Source organism: Cervus elaphus, chromosome 29 (assembly GCF_910594005.1).
Source record: "Cervus elaphus chromosome 29, mCerEla1.1, whole genome shotgun sequence".
Classification (NCBI taxonomy): Eukaryota; Metazoa; Chordata; class Mammalia; order Artiodactyla; family Cervidae; genus Cervus; species Cervus elaphus.
Window position 1 is genome coordinate 25,077,276 of NC_057843.1, and position 21,260 is coordinate 25,098,535.

General features: G+C 42.0%; 1 protein-coding gene across 4 annotated transcripts in view; it reads right to left on the reverse strand.

Annotated features, from left to right (window-relative positions):
* Positions 1-21,260, reverse strand: part of ADAMTSL1 (ADAMTS like 1) — a 1,078,174-nt gene that overhangs the window by 121,859 nt on the left and 935,055 nt on the right. For all 4 annotated transcript variants that reach the window (XM_043891080.1, XM_043891079.1, XM_043891082.1 and 1 more), the window contains one exon: positions 7,453-7,580. In XM_043891080.1, coding sequence (XP_043747015.1) covers positions 7,453-7,580 — 128 coding nt within the window. The remainder of the gene's footprint in view (positions 1-7,452; positions 7,581-21,260) is intronic.

Consider the following 21,260-nt stretch of genomic DNA (forward strand, 5'->3'; position numbering starts at 1 on the left):
TTGTGTAGGAGACAGGGATCAAGACCATCCCCATGGAAAAGAAATGCAAAAAGTCAAAATGGTTGTCTGAGGAGGCCTTACAAATAGCTGTGAAAAGAAGATAAGCAAAAAGCAAAGGAGAAAAGGAAAGATATACCCATTTGAATGCAGAGTTCCAAAGAATAGAAAGGAGAGATAAGAAAGCCTTCCTCAGCAATCAATGCAAAGAAATAGAGGAAAACAACAGAATGGGAAAGACTAGACATCTCTTCAAGAAAATTAGAGATAGCAAGGGAACATTTCATGCAAAGATGGGTTCAATAAAAAAATGGTATGGACCTAACAGAAGCAGAAGATATTAAGAAGAGGTGGCAAGAATACACAGAAGAACTGTACAAAAAAGATCTTCATGCCCCAGATAATCACGATAGTGTGATCACTTATCTAGAGCCAGACATCCTGGAATGTGAAGTCAAGTGGGCCTTAGAAAGCATCACTATGAACAAAGCTAGTGGAGGTGATGGAATTCCTGTTGCGCTATTTCAAAACCTGAAAGATGATGCTGTGAAAGTGCTGCACTCAATATGCCAGCAAATGTGGAAAACTCAGCAGTGGCCACAGGACTGGAAAAGGTCAGTTTTCATTCCAATCCCAAAGAAAGGCAATCCCAAAGAATGCTCAAACTACCACATAATTGCACTCATCTCACACGCTAGTAAAGTAATGCTCAAAATTCTCCAAGCCAGGCTTCAGCAATACATGAACTGTGAACTTCCATATGTTCAAGCTGGTTTTAGAAAAGGCAGAGGAACCAGAGATCAAATTGCCAGCATCTGCTGGATCATCAAAAAAGCAAGAGAGTTCCAGAAAAACATCTATTTCTGCTTTATTGACTATGCCAAAGCCTTTGCCTGTGTGGATCACAATACACTGTGGATAATTCTGAAAGAGATGGGAATACCAGACCACCTGACCTGCCTCTTGAGAAACCTATATTCAGGTCAGGAAGCAACAGTTAGAACTGGACATGGAACAACAGACTGGTTCCAAATAGGGAAAGGAGTACGTCAAGGCTGTATATTGTCACCCTGCTTATTTAACTTACATGCAGAGTAAATCATGAGAAATGCTGGGCTGGATGAAGAACAAGCTGGAATCAAGATTGCCGGGAGAAATATCAATAACCTCAGATATGCAGATGACACCACCCTTATGGCAGAAAGTGAAGAGGAACTAAAAAGCCTCTTGATGAAAGTGAAGGAGGAGAGTGAAAAAGTTGGCTTAAAGCTCAACATTCAGAAAACTAAGATCACGGCATCCAGTCCCATCACTTCACGGCAAATAGATGGGGAAACAGTGGAAGCAGTGTCAGACTTTATTTTTTTGGGCTCCAGAGTCAGTGCAGATGGTGACCGCAGTCATGAAATTAAAAGATACTTACTCCTTGGAAGGAAGGTTATGACCAACCTAGATAGCATATTTTAAAGCAGAGACATTACTTTGCCTACAAAGGTCCGTCTAGTCAAGGCTATGGTTTTTCCAGTGGTCATGTATGGATGTGAGAGTTGGACTGTGAAGAAAGCTGAGCACCAAAAAATTGATGCTTTTGAACTATGGTGCTGGAGAAGATTCTTGAGAGTTTCTTGGACTGCAAGGAGATCCAACCAGTCTATCCTACAGGAGATCAGTCCTGGGTGTTCATTGGAAGGACTGATGCTGAAGCTGAAACTCCAATACTTTGACCACCTCATGGGAAGAGTCGACTCATTGGAAAAGACCCTGATGCTGAGAGGGATTGGGGGCAGGAGGAGAAGGGGACGACAGAGGATGAGATGGCTGGATGGTATCACCGACTTGATGGACATGAGTTTGAGTAAACTCTGGGAGTTTGTGATGGACAGGGAGGCCTGGCGTGCTGAGATTCATGGGGTTGCAAAGAGTCGGACACGACTGAGCAACTGAATTGAACTGAACCTGTCTCAGCACCCATGCTTCCTTCATTCCATTGAACAGATGTGAGAATTGTTTTCTCAGGATGTGAGATGGGCTAGACTAGATCATTTTCTTGTTTGCTTCCTCTATTCTGCTGGGGAGCAGAGAAAGTTGAATTCTCTTGCTGTACTCTCATCCCTTTCATCTGAATTCTACGAAAGCTAGGCTTCCTCAGTGGGCATGCTACACATCTATACATACTGAGGAAAACTTTAGAATCTTGGTTACTCAGTATTGTAACAGATAATGAAATCCCTTGATGGCAGCTTGAATGAATCAATGGCGATTACCCTGGTGCTCAGAGCATCACTAGGAACACAGGTAAACTTCTGTGCTTTTCCCTCTGATCTGGTGCACTGGGGTAAATCTTTCATTGCTGGTTGTCACCACGGTGACAAAGTCCTCTCTGAGCCCAACTCTCTATGAAGCAGAACCCTCCCCTGGTGAACAGAGTTGCTGGATGAAGAATTCAGAAATGCCAATTCGAAATGACTTACATTATGAAAAGCTTACAAAACGGCTTGTCTTTATTGCAGCTACTAAATCATAATGAGGAGGGGGCTGAGAAAGGAGAATTAAAAAAAAACCAACCCAACTGCCTTTTATTTTTATTTTCCCAGTGAGGTTTCTGTGATCTCTTTATTAGACACAATATGTGTCAGCTATTCAACTCATAGAAAAGCAGAAAAACATGCCAGAAAAAGAGAAATATTTTCTGTCTCTTTCTTCCTGTGAACACTTGGGATGAGCTCATCTGTGTTCTCTCCTTTCAATGAAAGATACGCTTATCCCTCAGCCCCCATCTTCTTCTCATTTTCCATTGATGATGTCAAGCAGGCCTTACAGTATCTCTTTTGTGATCTTATAAAATCAATGACAACCAAAAGCGTTTCCCTTGTGGCTATGACCTCATCATTGGGCTACACCTGGACGGGCCTCATCTGCATTGGTGAGCAGAGCTCCCCTCCAGACTGAAGCAATTTACCAGGAAACCACTGCTTTCCTTCACAATGCTGCCTACACCATTCGGATTTGGCAGTTTTCTGAGCAATGTTGGCTGAATGCGGAATCTCACTAGTCAAGACAGCTCTCCAATCTCCGTGCCTCATCTTTGCGCACACCAGAGATTCTCCTTTACCTATGGCTACAAATGCACACAGTCAACTGTCCTTCAACATGTTAGGTATGTGACACTTTGGTGACATTCTTAAACTCTTCCCTAGCCGCTGCTACCCTCCCATCTACCTTCTGAGCAGTGAAACATCCAGTGAAGCATCCAGTTGAGTCGTGTTTAGGACAGAAAGGAGTTTTGTGCCACTGGGTCTACATGACTGTGAGTTTCTGGAACCAGGGAGGTAGGTAGGGAAACAGTAGGCATCTCCACCCTGAGAGGTACTCGTAAAGTACTCTCAAAACCTTTGGGACTTAAAAGATAAAATCAACACATACTGATGAGTTTAGAGAGAAGCAAAGGGCTCTAAAGACAATATTTTACAGGCTTAAATAGGGTAGAGTAGGAAGATTTGGTATATCTAAAACTAAATGGTGTTTCTATATTTAAACAAAAACTGTAGAGAGTACCAATGGACCTACCATAAATCTGAGCAGCAGAACTGACAACACACTCAACTCAGAGGATGGGGGAATAGGAATGTTCTAAGTATGGGCCAAGGAGGGTTCACCAGCTCTCCCTTCCTCTCCCATGTGAAATAGTCCTCGTGTAGCCACCTCCCTTGCTCTGAATCCAGGCACACTCAAACCACTTTTCAGATAGCGAATTCAGCTTTCCCCTTGACATTGAGACGTTGAGACATTAGACAGAGGTGCTCTACAAAGGGTTTGTGAGCGTTCCAGTCTCTGAAAAGGAATCTCCCCTACTGTAAAAATAACCTGGCTTTTGCTTTATCTTCACAGTAATAATAATAAGAGTGAACAGGTATTGAGTGCTTGCTACATGCCAGGCATACTTACAAGCATTTTACATGAAGGAAGGCATTTAATCTCTACAAGAACCTTCTGAGTCAAACACTATTATTATCACCATAAGTCAAATAAAGAAACTGAGTCAGAGAGTATGAAGAAGCTGCTCAGGAATATGTAGCTTGGACGTGACAGAGTCAGGATTCAAATGCAGACTGTGAGGCTCTGGAGCCTGCGGGCTTAACTGCCATACTATGCTTGCTTTCTTGAATTACTATGAACAAATTTCCCCACATCTGGTCAATTCAGGTGCATTAGCAAGACCCAAGTCTTGCTAATGTCAAGGGGACACCTGAGTGCTTTGAGCCTCAAATAAAATCCTTTTTTGGGGGGGCCTACATTTATACTGAAGTCGAGGTGAAAAACAAAAAACAAAACCCACCACTCTACAATGTCTTTTAAAGCAGAGAGGTACTGAGGTTTACCATGAGGGTCTGATCAAAAGTGAGTTGGCAGGCTATGCAGTCCAGGGGGTTCCAAAGAGTTGGACATGGCTGAACTGAGCATGAGCACAAAGAGCTGAATTAGCTCCTAATGGGCTTCTCTGATGGCTCAGAGGGTAAGGAATCTGCCTGCCATGCAGGAGACCTGTGTTCAAGCCCTAGCTCAGGAAGATCCCCTGGAGGAGGGAATGGCAAACCCACTCCAGTACTCTTGCCTGGAGAAGCCCATGGACAGAGGAGCCTGGCGGGCTACAGTCCATGGGATCGCAACGAGTTGCACATGACTGAGCGACTAACACTCTGGGTTGGCCAGAAAGTTCGTTTGGGTTTGAGTTCTGAAAAAACCCAAATGAACTTTGTGGCCAACCCAATACTTGCAAATTTTCCGTGTGAAGATGTACACTGAAAAAACGCATGGATGCAAAGTTGGGCTGATGTTTTACACATTTCAGAATTGATTTCAGGATGTTTCATCTTAGAAGAGCTAGAGAAAGAAAGAGAAATATTTATTAGGTGTGAACTATGTGCCTGGCATTGGGCTCAGGGCTTTTTCACATGTGCAATCTTATTTACCCTCACAACAATCCTGTAAAATATGATTAATTTCACTCTTACAGATGAGAAGGAAGACTCAGTGAGCTTATACCCTTTGTTTAAGGTCACAGAGCTAACGAACAGTAGAACTGTATCCTTTAGAAATGCCTCACATCTCCCCCCCTGCAAAGTGCCCCTCCCACCACCACTTACATGGTATTTGCGTTGTATCTTATACATGGCTATGCAGGGTCTTAATGGGTACATTTGAAGGAAACTCTCTCTCTCTCGATTCTAGGTGGTCACGTATACATCTATTGCCTTCACTAGTCTGTAAGCATCACAGATCACAAAACTCAGGTCTAACTTACTGCTCCACACTGATAATACTTGGCAGAGGATATGCTCAGAACAGTAGCTGGTGAGTCACTTTAAAACTGTGAGTGTAGATGTTGACGTCGGGCTAGGTGATAATCCCAGGTAAAGATACAAATACAATATTAGAGCAACATCTCCATTTTGATCCTTAAGTTTCAGAGGGATTGTCTGACAGACTTGCCAGCAGACCTGAACAAACCCCACCACCGAAGACAAAGACACAGCTCCCTAAGCTCTGGGTGTGGTGTCCGTGAACTACTTCATCGCTCAGCTCCTTTCCTCCTTCTTCCCCGGTGCCTCTTTGGCTGTTCTCTCTCTTTCCTGGCTTTGAACATTTTGGCAGCCTCCAATAGCTCCTCTTCAAAGAGCTGAAGACAAGCCTGATGTTACAATTGCTTTGCTTAATCCCAGACAGGTTTCCATGAATTGTATTAAATTCAGGTGAACAAAGGGTATTTAGTCTGTGACAGAGCTGAACCATATCTGGATAAATATAAACAAGAGACTTAATCCTGTAAGAGTTGGAAGGGTGTCTGCGCTGCCCTGGACAAGGCAGACTGTGTTGGGGGGGCAGGTAAGGCAGAAGAGAATTAACCAGATGGGTGCCAAGCATCTGGACTCTGTACAAAGAGAGGCATAAAGATTATGACTGGAATACATTAGGAGCAAAGCAAATGTTCTATTCACAAAAAAATAGGCATTAATAATAGTCTGTAATCCACCTCAGGGCCCCTCAGCTGGCCTCACTCTGGTGACTTTCATCCTCTCTGCAGAGCGTCCTGCTCAGGGTCCCTTCCCAAATCAGCCTTAGGTCATGGGGGTAGAAATATTGTTGCCAAACAGATATGCAAGGGAGTAGCATGTGTGACTGGAAAACAGTGTGACAACATAATCCCGGCGTGGATGGATGAGGTCAGTGTGGGGTGATGTCGGCTTTTCTAGCAACGATTGAATCATCTCATGGGAGCGGCAATTGAAAAGAATAAATACAAACACATGCAACACATTGCCACAAAGGCTGCATGGCCCAGACCTGAGGAAAGGGAGCCCAGATTGAAAGCATCAGTGGGGAGATGAGGGGACAATGATCTGGGGGTTAGGAGACCTCAGTTTCCTTCTCTCTGCCACCAGCTGAGTGGCTGTGTGACCTCAGGTTGCCTGGTCCCTAAGAACTGTGGGCCCTGGTTCAGCGTTCAGCTGGTGTCTGTCTCTTAGTTTTAAAGGCAAGGATCCATCCTATGTAAGGAAGGTTTTATAAAAGTGCTTTACTGTAAGACCACAACCTTACCAGGGGGAAGGGTGGGAGAATGGATAGTAAGGGAATTTGGGATTAACATATACACACTGCTATGTTTAAAATGGATAACCAACGAGGACCTACTGTATAGCACAGAGAACTCTGCTCAATGTTACGTGGCAGCCTGGATGGGAGGGGAGTTTGGGGGAGAATGCATATGTGCAAATGTATGGCTGAGTTCCTTTGCTATTCACCTGAAACTATTACAACACTGTTAATTGGCTATACCTCAACATAAAATAAAAATTTTTTAATAATTAAAAAAAAATCCCAAATCACAACTTTGGGAGGCAGTGCACTCTGAATTGCAATTTTCTGAAGTGACCACATATAGAATGGTTTGCCTAAGCTCTATGGATAAAGCTGAAGTACTGGCAGGTGCATTAGAGCAAAAGGTTGAAATAAACAGTGGGAGAGAAGAACACTTGTGCTCTAGCCCACAGTCACAGAATTCCAACTACCCAAGGGTCTTAAAGTTCCCTTTGTAATAGGTGGGAGGAGAAACGAAAAGATCATTTGATGACCTTAGGTCATGAGTCATGTTCCCCCATAGACTACTTCCTTGTATAAACCCATGCTCATGTTCTTCCCTGCATCTCTGTTATCAAAATTCTACCCCAAGTCTAAGACCTCTCAGGTAGAATGAAACTGCACCCTCTTTGGTTATCAAAACTTATTACATTCATTCTATCTCATATTACATGCTCTCTTCATTTAATTACAATTATAGGTCACAAACTTCCAAAGGCAGGGAATGGATCTCATTTATGTCTGTCTCCCTGACCCCACTGAGCACGCTGTAGGCACCTACTCAGCAGTTTCCAAACTGAACAGGGGTTTTCACATTACCTGCTAATGTGACGGCAATGGAGACAGAGTCATATCCCAAGGCATTTGAGGCATTACAAGTGTAGAAACCCACATCAGCTTCCACAGGTGCCAGGATCTGTAAGGAATCATCTGGCTGCAGAAGAATCCTGGAGCAACAGAAAAGAAATGTAGACCTGGTCAGGTCAGTTGACTCCTTTTTGGCACTGGACATGGGTAAAGCTGGAAGGAACCCCAGGCGATATTAGACAGAACCCTCTTTAACAACAGGCACAAACTAGCCACAGTGACATACGGGAAACCAGCCTCTTTTGCCACTTTGTTGAGTGTGATTCTGGAAGCGAGCCCAACTAAGGCAGTTTTGGATTGCTGACACAGTTTGTTGACTGCTTGGGCTAAATGCTGATAGTTGGAGCAGACAGCGTATGGACACTGAATACACATAACACATACACTGGGGGTGAGGAGACGTTAGAATGAATGGTGCAGAGGGATTTGGGGAAGGCTTCAGGAAAAGGCAAAGTTATAAAGGAAGAGTTATGAATGCTCTGGATGGTGGAAAGTAGGCAGAGCTTCCAGATATGGAGGAAGGCATCTGTTAAGGCTTGGAGGTGGGCGAGAGGAAGTCAGAAATCGACTGCTGATGAGAGGATGCTGAAGGAAGCTGTATGTGTAACCATGTCTCAATTCTATTGTCTTCATCAGTCAGTAAATATAGCTGGGCATAAAAATTGGATCTTATTTATTGTTTCATTTCCCACAATTCTTGGCAGAGGGCCCTCTGTAGAGAAGATGCCAGAAGAATGAAGGCAAAGCCTGCCCTTCAGGGTCATGGTAGAGATAATTCTAGAATAATCACCATGGAGTTTATATACTTTGCTTTACCTGAAAGGAATTATGAGACTCAAATGGTGAGTACATACCATGAGCTTCAAAATCGACACCTATCTCAGTCTATTTTTTTCTTTTCTAGATGGATGCCACTTCTAAGAAGTACCTTTTATGGTAGTTAAGCAGATGAATGACTAATGATGACTTTAAGCTGATGTCATGGTGAGGCTGAAAACTGGAGTGTGTATGTGGAGGTGGGAAATCTAGACGAGTTGGGGGAAGACTGGATGGGAACTTTAGAGATCCAGTGCTGGACCTGACCAGGCCTTAGATCAATACATCATTCAACAGCATGGAAATGAGTGAGTGGTGGCTTTGTTGGTCCTGGAATTAGTCACTTCCATCTTTGTGATTCTTTCCACCCCTTATTAATTTCCAAAACCTCCAAGAACTGTTCCCCTCATATGTTGGCATCCATCCATGGGAGTCAAGCAGGTAAGGGGTTCCTTTTCAGGTAAGGCAGAAAACAAGCTTTAATGATAAAATTAAGACTAGGAATCAGACCTCCTGTCCCACCAGCAGTCTCCCGCCACACACTTCTTTTTCTTCACTGGGTCTCTGCTGGGGCCTCTCCAGACTCTACTGGTATGTGTAGTTTGGCATCGCTTCTAGTCAGCTCTTAATTATTCTGAAGTGGGTGACTAGTCTGGCAATGAATCAGGCCTTCTCAAATCTGTTCTCGGCCTTGGACGTACTGCACTGCTTTTTCTTACCTCCTGTTGGAGGAAAGGCAGGAAAGAGGAAAATCAGGGCTTCCATCAATCCTTCTCCAATCTCACTGTGTATGGGCAGTTCTTGTGACAATGAGGAAGGAAACTGAAACCCTTAGCTAAAGGGAAATTTCTGGATGACTGTGTCTGATTCATTGCCATTTTAGATCATCACTGCTATTACAGGAACAGTCTGGCTTCCGTGGCGTTGAAGGAGAGCTGAAACTTTGTGAGGGATGACAGAGAGGCTATGAGACACTATGATTGAACTCATCCACTCATTCATTCACTCATCCACCCAAGTTAGGTGCTTTTTCTCAAAATCAACAATTACACTCTAATTGGTTAGTTTATTTCAAAGAGATAATAAGAGAAAGATGATTGTATAATTTGCTTATCTTTGCTAAGCCATGCAATATTTTAGGTAATATCCTTTTTTTTTTTTTTTTTTTAGTAGGAATCTTAATAGATGCAGCATGGTATTATTGCTACATCTTTTCATGTATTCAGGCTGTTTTAGATTAAAAAAATGAAACGCTGACTTGATGATTTAAATTTTTATGATCTCTCAGGAATATGGATGACTCCAAACCAATTTCCAAACAGGACTAATCAAAGCAGGCTTAATAAACTGATCACTTAAGATGACTGAACTTGTTATTGTTGTTCAGTTTCTATGTCCTGTTCAACTCTTTGCAATCCCATGGACTATCGCACGCCACTCTCCTCTGTCCTCTGCTATCTCCTGGACTCAGTGGATCATTATTCAGTTTTACCATCCTCAAAAGGCAGGGATGAAGATTTGCTAAATTCCCAAGTCTGTTGGGATAGTTGCTTCTCTATCAGAGTTCTATCAGAAGGGGTTCTTGAAGAGAATATATAGAGAAGGAGATTAGAAGATAGGTCTTCCGAATTTGATTTTGTTTCTAAGATTTATGTAGCTACCATTGGCATATCCCTTTATTTTTCTACATTTCAGCATATCAATTTCTAAAACCCAGTTGAAGTATGTTTTCCTATCCAGTAGAGGGAACTGTTAAAATGAGGTATATAAGGAAGCTGCAGACCTCCTCTTGGTATATCCAGTGACCCTTCCATTGGTAATGCTGCACACTGAGATAGAGAATTAAAACTGAGGAAGGACAGGGGATGAAAAGATTGTGAGGAAGGAAGTGGGAGGGGTTCATGATACTGACCAATCCCCCCCTACCCCCAACCCCCAGGTAATTTATTAGCTTCTATAGTCAGATCATTTTGTTCCTTCCCATAGAACTACTGTACCTGCCTGATCTCATGCAGAGACTGTAAACTCCACTCTCACACTGGGCCTGACCCAACTTACTCTTTTAAAGTGGAGGTAAGCTTTTATACATGTATCAGTTCCTCCAGGCTACTGAGTGAGCCATGATGCTTCCCGACTGTATAAGCCTGGAAAAGAACTCCCACAAAGTTGGTGAAGAGAAGTGGGGCGATCCATTACACTGGATACAAAGACATAAGGGTGTGAACTAAGATGGGAATAATGGGAATGGAAAAACAAGAGAATCTAGATCTGAATATTTGGCATTCATACAGTCTTCTATTCCACAGACTGCATACAAAGATAAAGAAACTGAAGTATTTGCCGTCATAAAACAGTCTTAAATGTTGTCTTAAAACAAAATCTACATGGGATGAATCTGAATTTCTTGTTTACTGCGTATAGTTAGAAATTGCTTGTAGTCATAAAATTGAACTCTTTAGCTCAAGGAGGTACATAGCTATTTGGCATCAAAGTCAGGATTTGAAATAAAGTTTCTTGGTCCAGTACTTTTTTTCAGTCACGTTTTTAATACGCCCATAAAATTGGTAGATGGGAGTTTGGAGGCTGCCACTAGGGGGCGCAATACTTCTGGAGAGGGCCCCCATGCAGGACTCTCTAGGAAATGTGACAAGGCAAAGAAAAGGGCTTGCTGGAGATTGAGGTTTACTTTAATCTATTTAGTCTGGCATCTAGAGAGAGAGAGACTCCAGGGGGAAAAACACTTCCTTTGTATTTCAGGCATCTACTCTATTAATTTAACTTAATTTGTTGGTAGCTGATTTCTGTCAGTTTGTATTTAGGTTTCAGATTTGACAGACCTGTTTTAGAATGCACAGGCACAGAAACATAGTGTTGCTTTCCAAACAAAACCAGAAAGATTTCTCTGGGGTTGTTTTGGAATTTATGGAATTAGAGGACGAGGGGACATGGAATAGGGCATAATTGAGACCTACATAGCAAATGGCGCTGTGGTCATATTAGGTATATTACTACTCATTGCTTTCCTTCTACACCTACATTCCCTTTTGGTTTACTGGGCTAAAACTTATTGCTTAATTTCTTTGCCCGTTATTTTTAGCTAGGAAATGAAAGAGCAGTTTTGCTTTTTTTGGTGACCTTTACTTGTAAAGGTGACAGCTTGCCTTCTCAAGCATTCTACAATTAAAGACCACCTGTGAGAGTACAAATAATTGCTTCAGTTACACAAGCCTTCATTGTCCAAATGAGCAGGTTATGGACAAAGTGCTCCTGGGCCAGTCCTACCAAGCACAAGCTGCTGGAGGTGGAGTTCTCTCTTCTGCATTTGCAAGGAGGTTTCTCTGGGTGTCTTGAGGAAAGGTCTAGAAATCTTGTGTGTGGGGTGGTATCATGATGCCTTCAAAATCCTTGGCCCAGTGGGGACACCACTGTATGTAACTACCCACTTCTCAAAGTCATGTCCACAACCAACCATGTGAAACTGCAGTGGGGGGAAAGGATTCCCAACTACAGTCAAGAGACACGGACTTAGGTGGTAGTCTTGGGCAAGTGTTTCAGCTCTGTGAGCCTCTATGTTCCTTCTGCATATTGAGGAGAATACCTCAGAGAGATCTTGTGAGGATCAAACAAAGGAGTGAGCCTACAATTTTGGAAAACTATTTCTAAGAAGTAGTTTCTCACTATTTTCTAAGTAAAAAGGCATCAGCTTAAGCACCAGATACATCTAATAAATTAGTAATTTTTAATGGTACAGGTAGGGGTAATCTACATTTCCATTTTGAAATTCCTCTTTGGAATTTCCAGTTGTCAGAGGAAAATTTCAAGCTCTAGACACAGAAATACTCATTTGCTACACGGACCATGATGTACCATCTCAAGACTCTCATCCTAGCAAATCACTCTTAAACTCATTTTCTCAACTAGAACTTGGAAATTATAGGTACATCCTTTCTCTTTAGAATAGTGTCTTCTTCATATTTTCAAACTTATCTGTCCCTCATTCTAGCACAAACTTATCTTTCCATTCAATATGGCCTTGTTCACTCTCCTTGTCATTAGTTTTGAGCAGTGTTCATTTTCTTCCTCCTCCTGTTGATTCTTTCAAATTCTCCTCATCCCTAAAGAACAAGTTCTAGTTCAACCTTCTGTTTTCCCACAGTCCACAAAAATCCCTTCTTTTCTTGACATTACAGAGTTGTTTTACCTTGTACTATGAAGTCCTTTCACTCTACCACATCTCATCCCTTCAGTTAGATTGTAAACAAATACCTCAAAAGTTGTGGCACATATACACATTGGAATATTATTCAGCCATAAAAATGAATACATTTGACTCAGTTCTAGTGAGGTGGATGAACCTAGAACCTATTATACAGAATGAAGTAGGTCAGAAAGAGAAAGAAAAATATCATATATTAACACATATATATGGAATCTAGAAGATGGTACTGATAAATCTATCTGTAGGGCAGCAGTGGAGATAAGGGACATAAAGAATAAACTCATGGACACAGGGTGAAATGGCGAGGATGGGATGAATTGAGAGAGCAGCATTGAAACATACACATTACCACATGTAAAATTAGATAGCCAGTGGGAATTTACTGTATGATGTAGGGAGCTCTAATCTGGTGTTCTGTGACAACCTAGAGGGGTAGGATGGGGTGGGAGGTGGGAGGGAGGTTCGAGAGGAAGGGGACATACATATACCTATGTCTGATTCATGTTGATATATGGTAGAAACCAACACAATACCATAAAGCAATTATCCTCCAATTAAAAATAAATAAAAAAATACTTCAAGGATTCCTTTTTATAGTTGTCATTTCAGTATTCAGTGTAGTGCTGACATGCTAAATAAGTGGGGATTCCCAGCTGGTAAAGAATCTGCCTGGCAATGCAGGAGATGCAAGAGACCTGGGTTTGATCCCTGGTTGAGAAGATCCCCTGGGGTAGGAAATGGCAACCCACTCTAGTATTCTTGCCTAGAAAATTCAACGGACAGAAGAGCCTGGCATGCTACAGTCCATGGGTTTGCAAAGAGTCTAACAGGACTGAGCATGCACACACAATGAATGGGTACTTAATAAACACATTTGTGCTGTGCTGGGTCGCTCAGCCATGTCTGACTCTTTGCAACCCCGTGGACTGTAGCCCGCCAGGCTCCTCTGTCTATGGGGATTCTCCAGGCAAGAATACTGGAGTGGGTTGCCATGGTCTTCTCTAGGGGATCTTCACAACCCAGGGATCGAACCCAGGTCACCCTCATGGCAGGTGGATTCTTTACTATCTGAGCTACCAGGGAAGGCAAAACACTTGTTTAATGACCTTCCAAGCAGTGGAGCTGAAAATGATCATTTTGACAATATAGCACAGTGGATAAGAGCACAGACTCCAGAGCCAGAAGGACTAGGCCCCAGCCCCCAGCTGTCCCACTCAGTATCTCTGTAACCTAGCACAAGTAATTTACTTCTGAGTGGCAAAGTTTTCTCACCCACAGAATGAGGAGCATTACTACACCAACTGAGGGGTGTTGTGAATATTCTATGTCGAGCCCAAGTATTTAAAAAACATAGAAAAGTTGTGACAAGTAGTAAATACTAGGAAAGTACAGGTTATTATTACTATTTAGTGATTGTTTTTGATATAACCAAGAAAATAGAATCTCACAGACTTTATTTTTCCTGGGCTCCAAAATCACTGAGGATGGTGACCACAACCATAAAATTAAAAGACGCTTGCCCCTTGGAATGAGAGCTATGACAAACCTACTGTACTAAAAAGCAGACACATCACTTTGCTGACAAGATCCATATAGTCAAAGCTATAGGTTTTCTAGTAGTCCTACGGATGTTAGAATTGGACCATAAAGAAGGCTAAGTGCCAAGGAATTGATGTTTTCGCACTGTGGTGCTACAGAAGCATCTTGAGAGTCCCTTGCACAGCAAGAAGATAAAACCAGTCAATCCTAAAGGAAATCAACCCTGACTACTCATTAGAAAATTGACTACCTGACGTGAAGTGCTGACTCATTGGAAAAGAACCTGATGCTGGGAAAGATTGAAGGCCAAAGGAGAAGGGAGCGACAGGGGATGAGATAGATGAGGTAGCTTCATTGACTCAGTGGACATGAATCTGAGCAAACTCCAGAAGACCGTGGAAGACAGAGGAGCTTGATGTGCTGTAGTCCATGAAGTCACAGAGTCAGACACAACTAAGCGACTGAACAACATTAACATTACCATTGCCATCATCATTCACTCTTCATTTCTGAACCTATGTAATCTGGATGTTGTGATGAGCTGCTTAGACATGGGTAAATGACTGAGAAATGAACAGTTTTCAAGAAAAAAACACATAAATCAGGGCCACGGGGGAAGAGGTGAGGGGTCTGCTGTGTGAGAGAGCAGGGTGTGGGCCACAGTGTGTTTATCTTGGTGGAAGCCCTGCGGGTGGGAAAGACAAGCGGAGGACCGAGGCCACGTGGCACACTGGCTTGGCAACAGCCTCCATTCTATTCTTGACTCAGGAATCTCAGAATAAAGACAACTAGTTATTTCCATAACTGTTTTAACACTATTGACCAGATACTGATATTTTAGAACACTTTTAAAAATGCCAAAATTCTGCAATTGCAAGAAAAAAAAACCAAAAACAAGAGTAAAAGAATAAGAACTGGGAAAAAGTGAGCTTAGAAGCAATTAAAGAATATTGTGCAAAGAATATTAGCTCACAACTCCAAGGAGGTGGTGTTGAAGTCTTTGCCTTACCCTGAAATGCAGACTGTTTTTTTCTGCTTAGGGATTCCTAAGATTAGGATAATCAAATCTACCACAAAGGGAGAGTGGAAACAGGTATTTAGTAGACAAGTGTACGAGCTTCATACAATTTCATTCCTGTTACTGGTCTGACATTATCATATTTTAGAGAGGACACAAAAGCTCTGAGAAGTAACTTGCTCAGTTGGTGCAGGGAACTGGGAATGGGGAATGACCTTTGACCTTAAAAAAACTGACTCTATTCAAACATCCACTGGGGCCTAGTAAGAAGGCATGTGGTTTGGCTTTATTTTTGGTTGAGTGTAATATATGCCAATGTTTCTCAGGGACATGGACAATCACTAATAAGAATATTCTGGATTTTAAATAGCTGGAAGGCATGTGGTTTGGCCTCAATTTTGTTGGGGGGTAGTTTGTGCCAAGGTTTGTTGTTACTCAGGGAAGTGGACAATTGAGAACAAGAATTTTCTAGATTTTAAGCAGCTTGAAGCTAGAGGACAGAAAGAATATTGTCAGAAGACATCCTCTGCAAGAATGTTTTTCTGAAACCAAAAATTATAGTAGCCCAGACACTTGCAAGGGAGAGTTTTATTTTGTACAGACATTTTGGGGAACAGACTTTAGGTTCATGAAGAGTTTTGTATCACCATTTGGCATGGGCAACTTTTTTTTTTAACCTTGTCTGCTTTTAATTTAATTGCCAACTAAAAGTTACTTAACTTAATGCTGCAAGCTCCATATGACTGCTCCAGGTGGAAGTATAGAAAATATTTTTGGAATGGGAAAGGTCAACTGACCACACATTCTTAAGTCTGTCCTAATACTTTCTGCCAAACCCTTAAGCTTCCTTCTCTTAACAAATTCATAAAGTCTTGAATTTGCTAATATGAGTAGTTCTATCTTCCTGCCAGGTAATTCATTTCAAACTGCAGACCTCTGCATGAAACGACTGACTGGATTTCCTATTTACCTTGAATAGAGATCATCAAACTGTAGCCAGCTGTCACCTGCTTTTGTAAATAAAGTTTTATTGGCACTCAGCCACAGCAGATTAAGAATCTATGGCTGCTTTTATGCTCCATTGGCAGAACTGAATAGTTGAGACAGATGGGATAGCCCGCAAAGCTAAAATGTTTGCTGTTTGGCCTTTTGCAAGAAAAGTTTGCTGACCCCAACCTAGAACATGGAAGCACTTTCATTTCTGGTTTGTTCTGGTGTCTTCCTCATTTATACTAAAATGTTAACCACTTTTTCAGAAATGCTATTTGCTAGGACCACTTTTCTAGGAAGAATAAATTAACTGTTAGGGGGATCTTTGGAGACTCTCCAGCTTTTCGGACTGGTTGTCACTAATCGTCTTGTGTCCTCTAATGTTCTCTGATTCATGCCGGTCACTTCTGTGACCTTGCACTGATCTTCTATCTTTTTTTTTTTGGCTAAGCTTTACCTGTTTACTGAGATGTCTCCTTTTTCTCTGACTTGCTTTTCTTACACTTTTCAACTGAGAAAAACATTTGTCATCTCCATTTCCTTTGGTTCTAAAAGGAAACAAGCCAAACCAAATTGAAACTGGTTTCTTCTTCTCTCACTATCTGCCCAGCCTCCAGTTTTTATATGATCTACAAACTTAGAAACTGCATTTCATGTGCTTATGACTTTTACATATAGCATTATTCACAAGTGTGGTTCTGAAATTGACCCTGGAGGCATTTTCCATCTGATTCTCTCTTCCATTCGAAGAAGTTTCCATCTGTGGATACTCTGTGTTGCCCGAGCTAAAGCCTTCCAAATACTCCTTAATTCATCTTCTATTCAACACCACTTTGGAACACTGTCCAGAGCTTTCTGGGAAGTATAAACATTTAGAGCATACATATCTCTCTATCCTACCAGATCAAAAACATCAGAAAAAACTGTCCATAGAGTATAAGACACTCTCCTGTTGTCTGGATACAGGCTGACAATTCTCCATCACACTGTGTTTTCCTAGACACCTTTCTAGTGCTAGTCTTCCAACAACTGCCCAGGGGTTCCTCAAAATAAGAGTAATGCTCCTGATTTTGTGACATCCTGGAAGATGGTGTGTGGTACACTGGCCTCATCTCTAAGGAACAATGATCATACTATCAAATGTGTATCCACTGTGTGCCAGGCATACTACAGATATTTCTCTTCTTTACTCCTTCACTTTTCTGCAGGGTGGTTATGATGATTTTAACTAATGAGAAAACAAGGGTTCAGAGCTGTTAGACTCCTGTGGTTATTAAGCAGCAGAACTAAGATGCTATGATTCTAGGCTTCCGGTTCGCTACCATTGTGGGCTGTCCTCAGGGTTAACTGCTGTACCATTAGCTTGCTCCTCCTGACCAAACGGATGGTGGAGTGAGGTGGGTGCACCCAGACCCACAACAGAAAGAAAGTAGGGACTGGCTTAGGGATCAAAAGGCAGAGACTCTTTGGCATTAGCCTGTTCCCTAGGGCTCCATATAGATGGAATGGCACCTCTGAGCTGTTTCTCCATCCCTAAGAAGGGGAGGAGAACAGGACAACAGAGGATGAGACGGCTGGATGGCATCACCGACTCGATGACATGAATCTGAGCAAGCTCCAGGAGTTGGTGATGGACAGGGAAGCCTGGCACGCTGCAGTCCATGGGTTGCAGAGTCAGACAGGACCGAGCGACTGAACAGAAGAAGGAATCAGTATTTTCTCCCAAGTCTCTAGTTTCATATTTGTCTTTATGTTCATCTGCATTCCTCTGAAAAGTCACATGACCTTTAGGAAAGTCTTGTTTAAATGCTTTAAGACTTCGATCAGCTGAGCTATGACGAGTATGTGACTACAGGCTCACTCTTAGACCAAAGGTGTTGGGCAGGAAGTGGCGGCTTCCCTGCCAGTGTGGGACTATCAGCAGTACGTAGATCTTTCTCAGAGGAAAAGATCGATCTTCATGCAGCCTTCCTTTTCAGTTTGGTAACCCAGCTCCCTGTGGCAATTTGGGAGAATCTCAACATCCTTATAGGTATTGTTTCTGGAGTTGGATTCAGATGGAGGAATACTGGACATATATTTGTCCATAATGACATGAGCCTCCTGGTATTAGATGTGGGATGGAGTTACAAGATTTTTCAGCTAGCATGCCCCATCTCCAAATGCAAATTCAGCTTTTGCCTGAATCTCAACTCAAAGTGTGGTGCAGAATAAAAAGGCCCGAGGTAGTGTTCAGTATTTATCAGAATGACTGAAAAGCAAGAAATGGTTCAGTTTCATCTTCTTTGTGGTCGAGGTATCTAAACACATATATGCACAGGCTGTCAGTGCTGTAAACATACATGATTAGAGACACAAACACAGATGTGACAATAATAATGTTTCCTGAGTGCCTATTATGTGCCGAGCACTATGCATATTCACAGCTGGGTGTGTATATATAAAGGCAGAGAGACAGAGAAGAAAAGTCTTTCCCTGAAACAGACATGCCACAATAAAAACCAAAGCCTCACAAACTGGAAGCCAGTTGGCTAGAGGACAGAATGCTGGATTATGCTAAGTTCAGCTGACCCCAGTGGCTTCTTTCTAAAACAGGGGCAAGCCCATGTATTCAACTAAGGTTAAAATCAATACAAAGAAACAGGGTTCCTGGAGCCAGACTGAATCTAACAATCTCTGTGCTTCAATTTTTGTATTTGTAAAATTGGAATAGTAACCTGAAAGGGTTATTCTAGGAATAAATGGGGGGCTTCCCTGGCAGCTCAGTGGTAGGGAATCTACTTGCCAATGCAAGAGATGCGGGTTCAATCCCTGGGTTGGGAAGATCCCCTGGAGAGGGAAATGGTTACCCACTCCAGTATTCTTGCCTGGGAGATCCCATGGACAAAGGAGCCTGGGGGGCTATAGTCTATAGGGTTGCAAAGAGTTAGACACGACTTTGCAACTAAACAATAACAACAAAATAAATGGACATCTATAAAACACTGAGAACATCTTGTAGCTCAAAGCAAGTGTTCAATAACTGTTAGCAATGATGGCCATGATGAGGAGGATTTCTCCATTGGCCTGGACGTGATGGGCGATTAAGGCACCACAAGATATTGACTCTTTGCTCTTACTTACTTCTAGTGGCTGGAAGTTCCCAGACAAACTCATAAACAGCAAGTAACTGGGTATCGTGGAAGGGCAGAGCTCAGTGGGGTGAAGTGAGGGGTCTGGTAAGAGATGAAGCCAGAAAGGTAGGCGGATGTCAGAGGATAAAGGACAGTGTATATCATGCTAGGGCATTTGGAAATTATCCTCAAATGCTGGCAGGCCAAGGGAAAAATTTTAAGCCTGGGAGCAGCACGGACAACTGCTAGAAAGATGCTCTGGCAGTAGCATGTCAATGATCTAGGGCAGAAGTGAGAATCCATTTACTATAAAGGGACATATAGCAAATACTTTAGACTTTCAGGGCCACCTATGGTCTCTGTTGTATATTCCACTTTTTATTTGTCTTTAACAATCCTTTAAAAATACAAAAGCCATTCCTTTCATAATCCTTTAAGTTACCTGAGTTCAAATCCCAGCTCCATGACTTATTAAATGAGGGATCTTAAGCAAGTTAATTAAACAGCTCTGGGCTCAATTTCAATGGCTCTTTTAATAATCCTTTAAAAGCCATTCTTAATACGCCCTTTAAAAAATGTAAAGCCACTAGCTGGAATTTGCCAATCCCTCATCTTGAGAAGACAAATATAGAGTTAGGAGGCTGCTGCAATCATTGAGAGCTGACACGTAAGCCAAGGACAGGCAGTGAGAATGGAGACCAGTGGAGGGTGAAAGAGCCACTGAAGAACTAGAACAGTCTAGAAATACAGGCAGACCTCATTTTATTGCACTTCACTTTCTTGTGCTTCAGAGATACTAATTTTTTTTCTTTTTAAATAAACTGAAGGTTTGTGGCAACTCTGCATGGGACAAGCCTATTGGTGCTATTTTTCCTTGTTTGTTTTCTTTTCCTTAGTATCCAGTGGATTCTATTGAACATTTTAAAAACTTTTTATGTTGTTTTGGGGTATACAATGAAAGTAACAAATAGATTCAAGGGATTAGATATGTAGACAGAGTGCCTGAAGAACTATGGATGGAGGTTTGTAAACACTGTCCAGGAGGTGATGACCAAAATATCCCGAAGAAAAAGAAATGCAAGAAGGCACAATGGTTGTCTGGGGAGGCCTTACAAATAGCTGAGAAAGGAAGAGAAACAAGGAAGGGAAAGATACACACAGCTGAATGCAGAGTTCCAAAGAACAGCAAGGAGAGATAAGAAAGCCTTCTTAAGTGAACAATGCAAAGAAATAGAGGAAAAAATAGAATGGGAAAGACTAGACATCTTTTCAAGAAAATGAAAGATACCAAGGGAACATTTCATGCGAAGATGAGCACAATAAAGGACAGAAATAGCAAGGACCTAACAGAAGCAGAAGAGATTAAGAAGAGGTGGCAAGAATACAAAGAACTATACAAAAAAGGTCTTCATGAACCAGATAACCACGATGGAGTGGTCACTTCCCTAGAGTCAGATTCACCCCTGTTGTTGTAAAGTCAAATGGGCCTTAGGAAGCATTACTATGAACAAACCAAGGGGAGGTGATGGAGTTCCAGCTGAGCTATTGAAAATCCTAAAAGATGATGCTGTGAAAGTGCTGTACTCAATATGCCATCAAATTTGGAATACTCAGCAGTGGCCACAGAACTGGAAAAGGTCAGTGTTCATTCCAATACCAAAGAAAGGGCAAATGTTCAAACTACCATACAATTGCCCTCATTTCAAATGTCAGCAAGATAACGCTCAAAATCCTTCATGCTAGGCTTCAACAGTATGTGAACTGAGAACTTACAGATGTATAAGCTGGATTTAGAAAAAGCAGAGGAACCAGAGATCAAACTGTCAACATCCAGAGGGATGGGATGGGGTAGGAGATGGGAGGGAGGTTCAAAAGGGAGGGATATATGTATACTTATGGCTAATTCATGTTGAGGTTTGACAGAAAACAGCAAAATTCTGTAAAGCAATTATCCTTCAATTAAAAAATAAATTAACTAAAAATATTGCCAACATCCACTGGATCACCAGAAAAACAACCGCTTTTACTTCATTGACTACACAAAAGCCTTTGACTGTGTGGATCA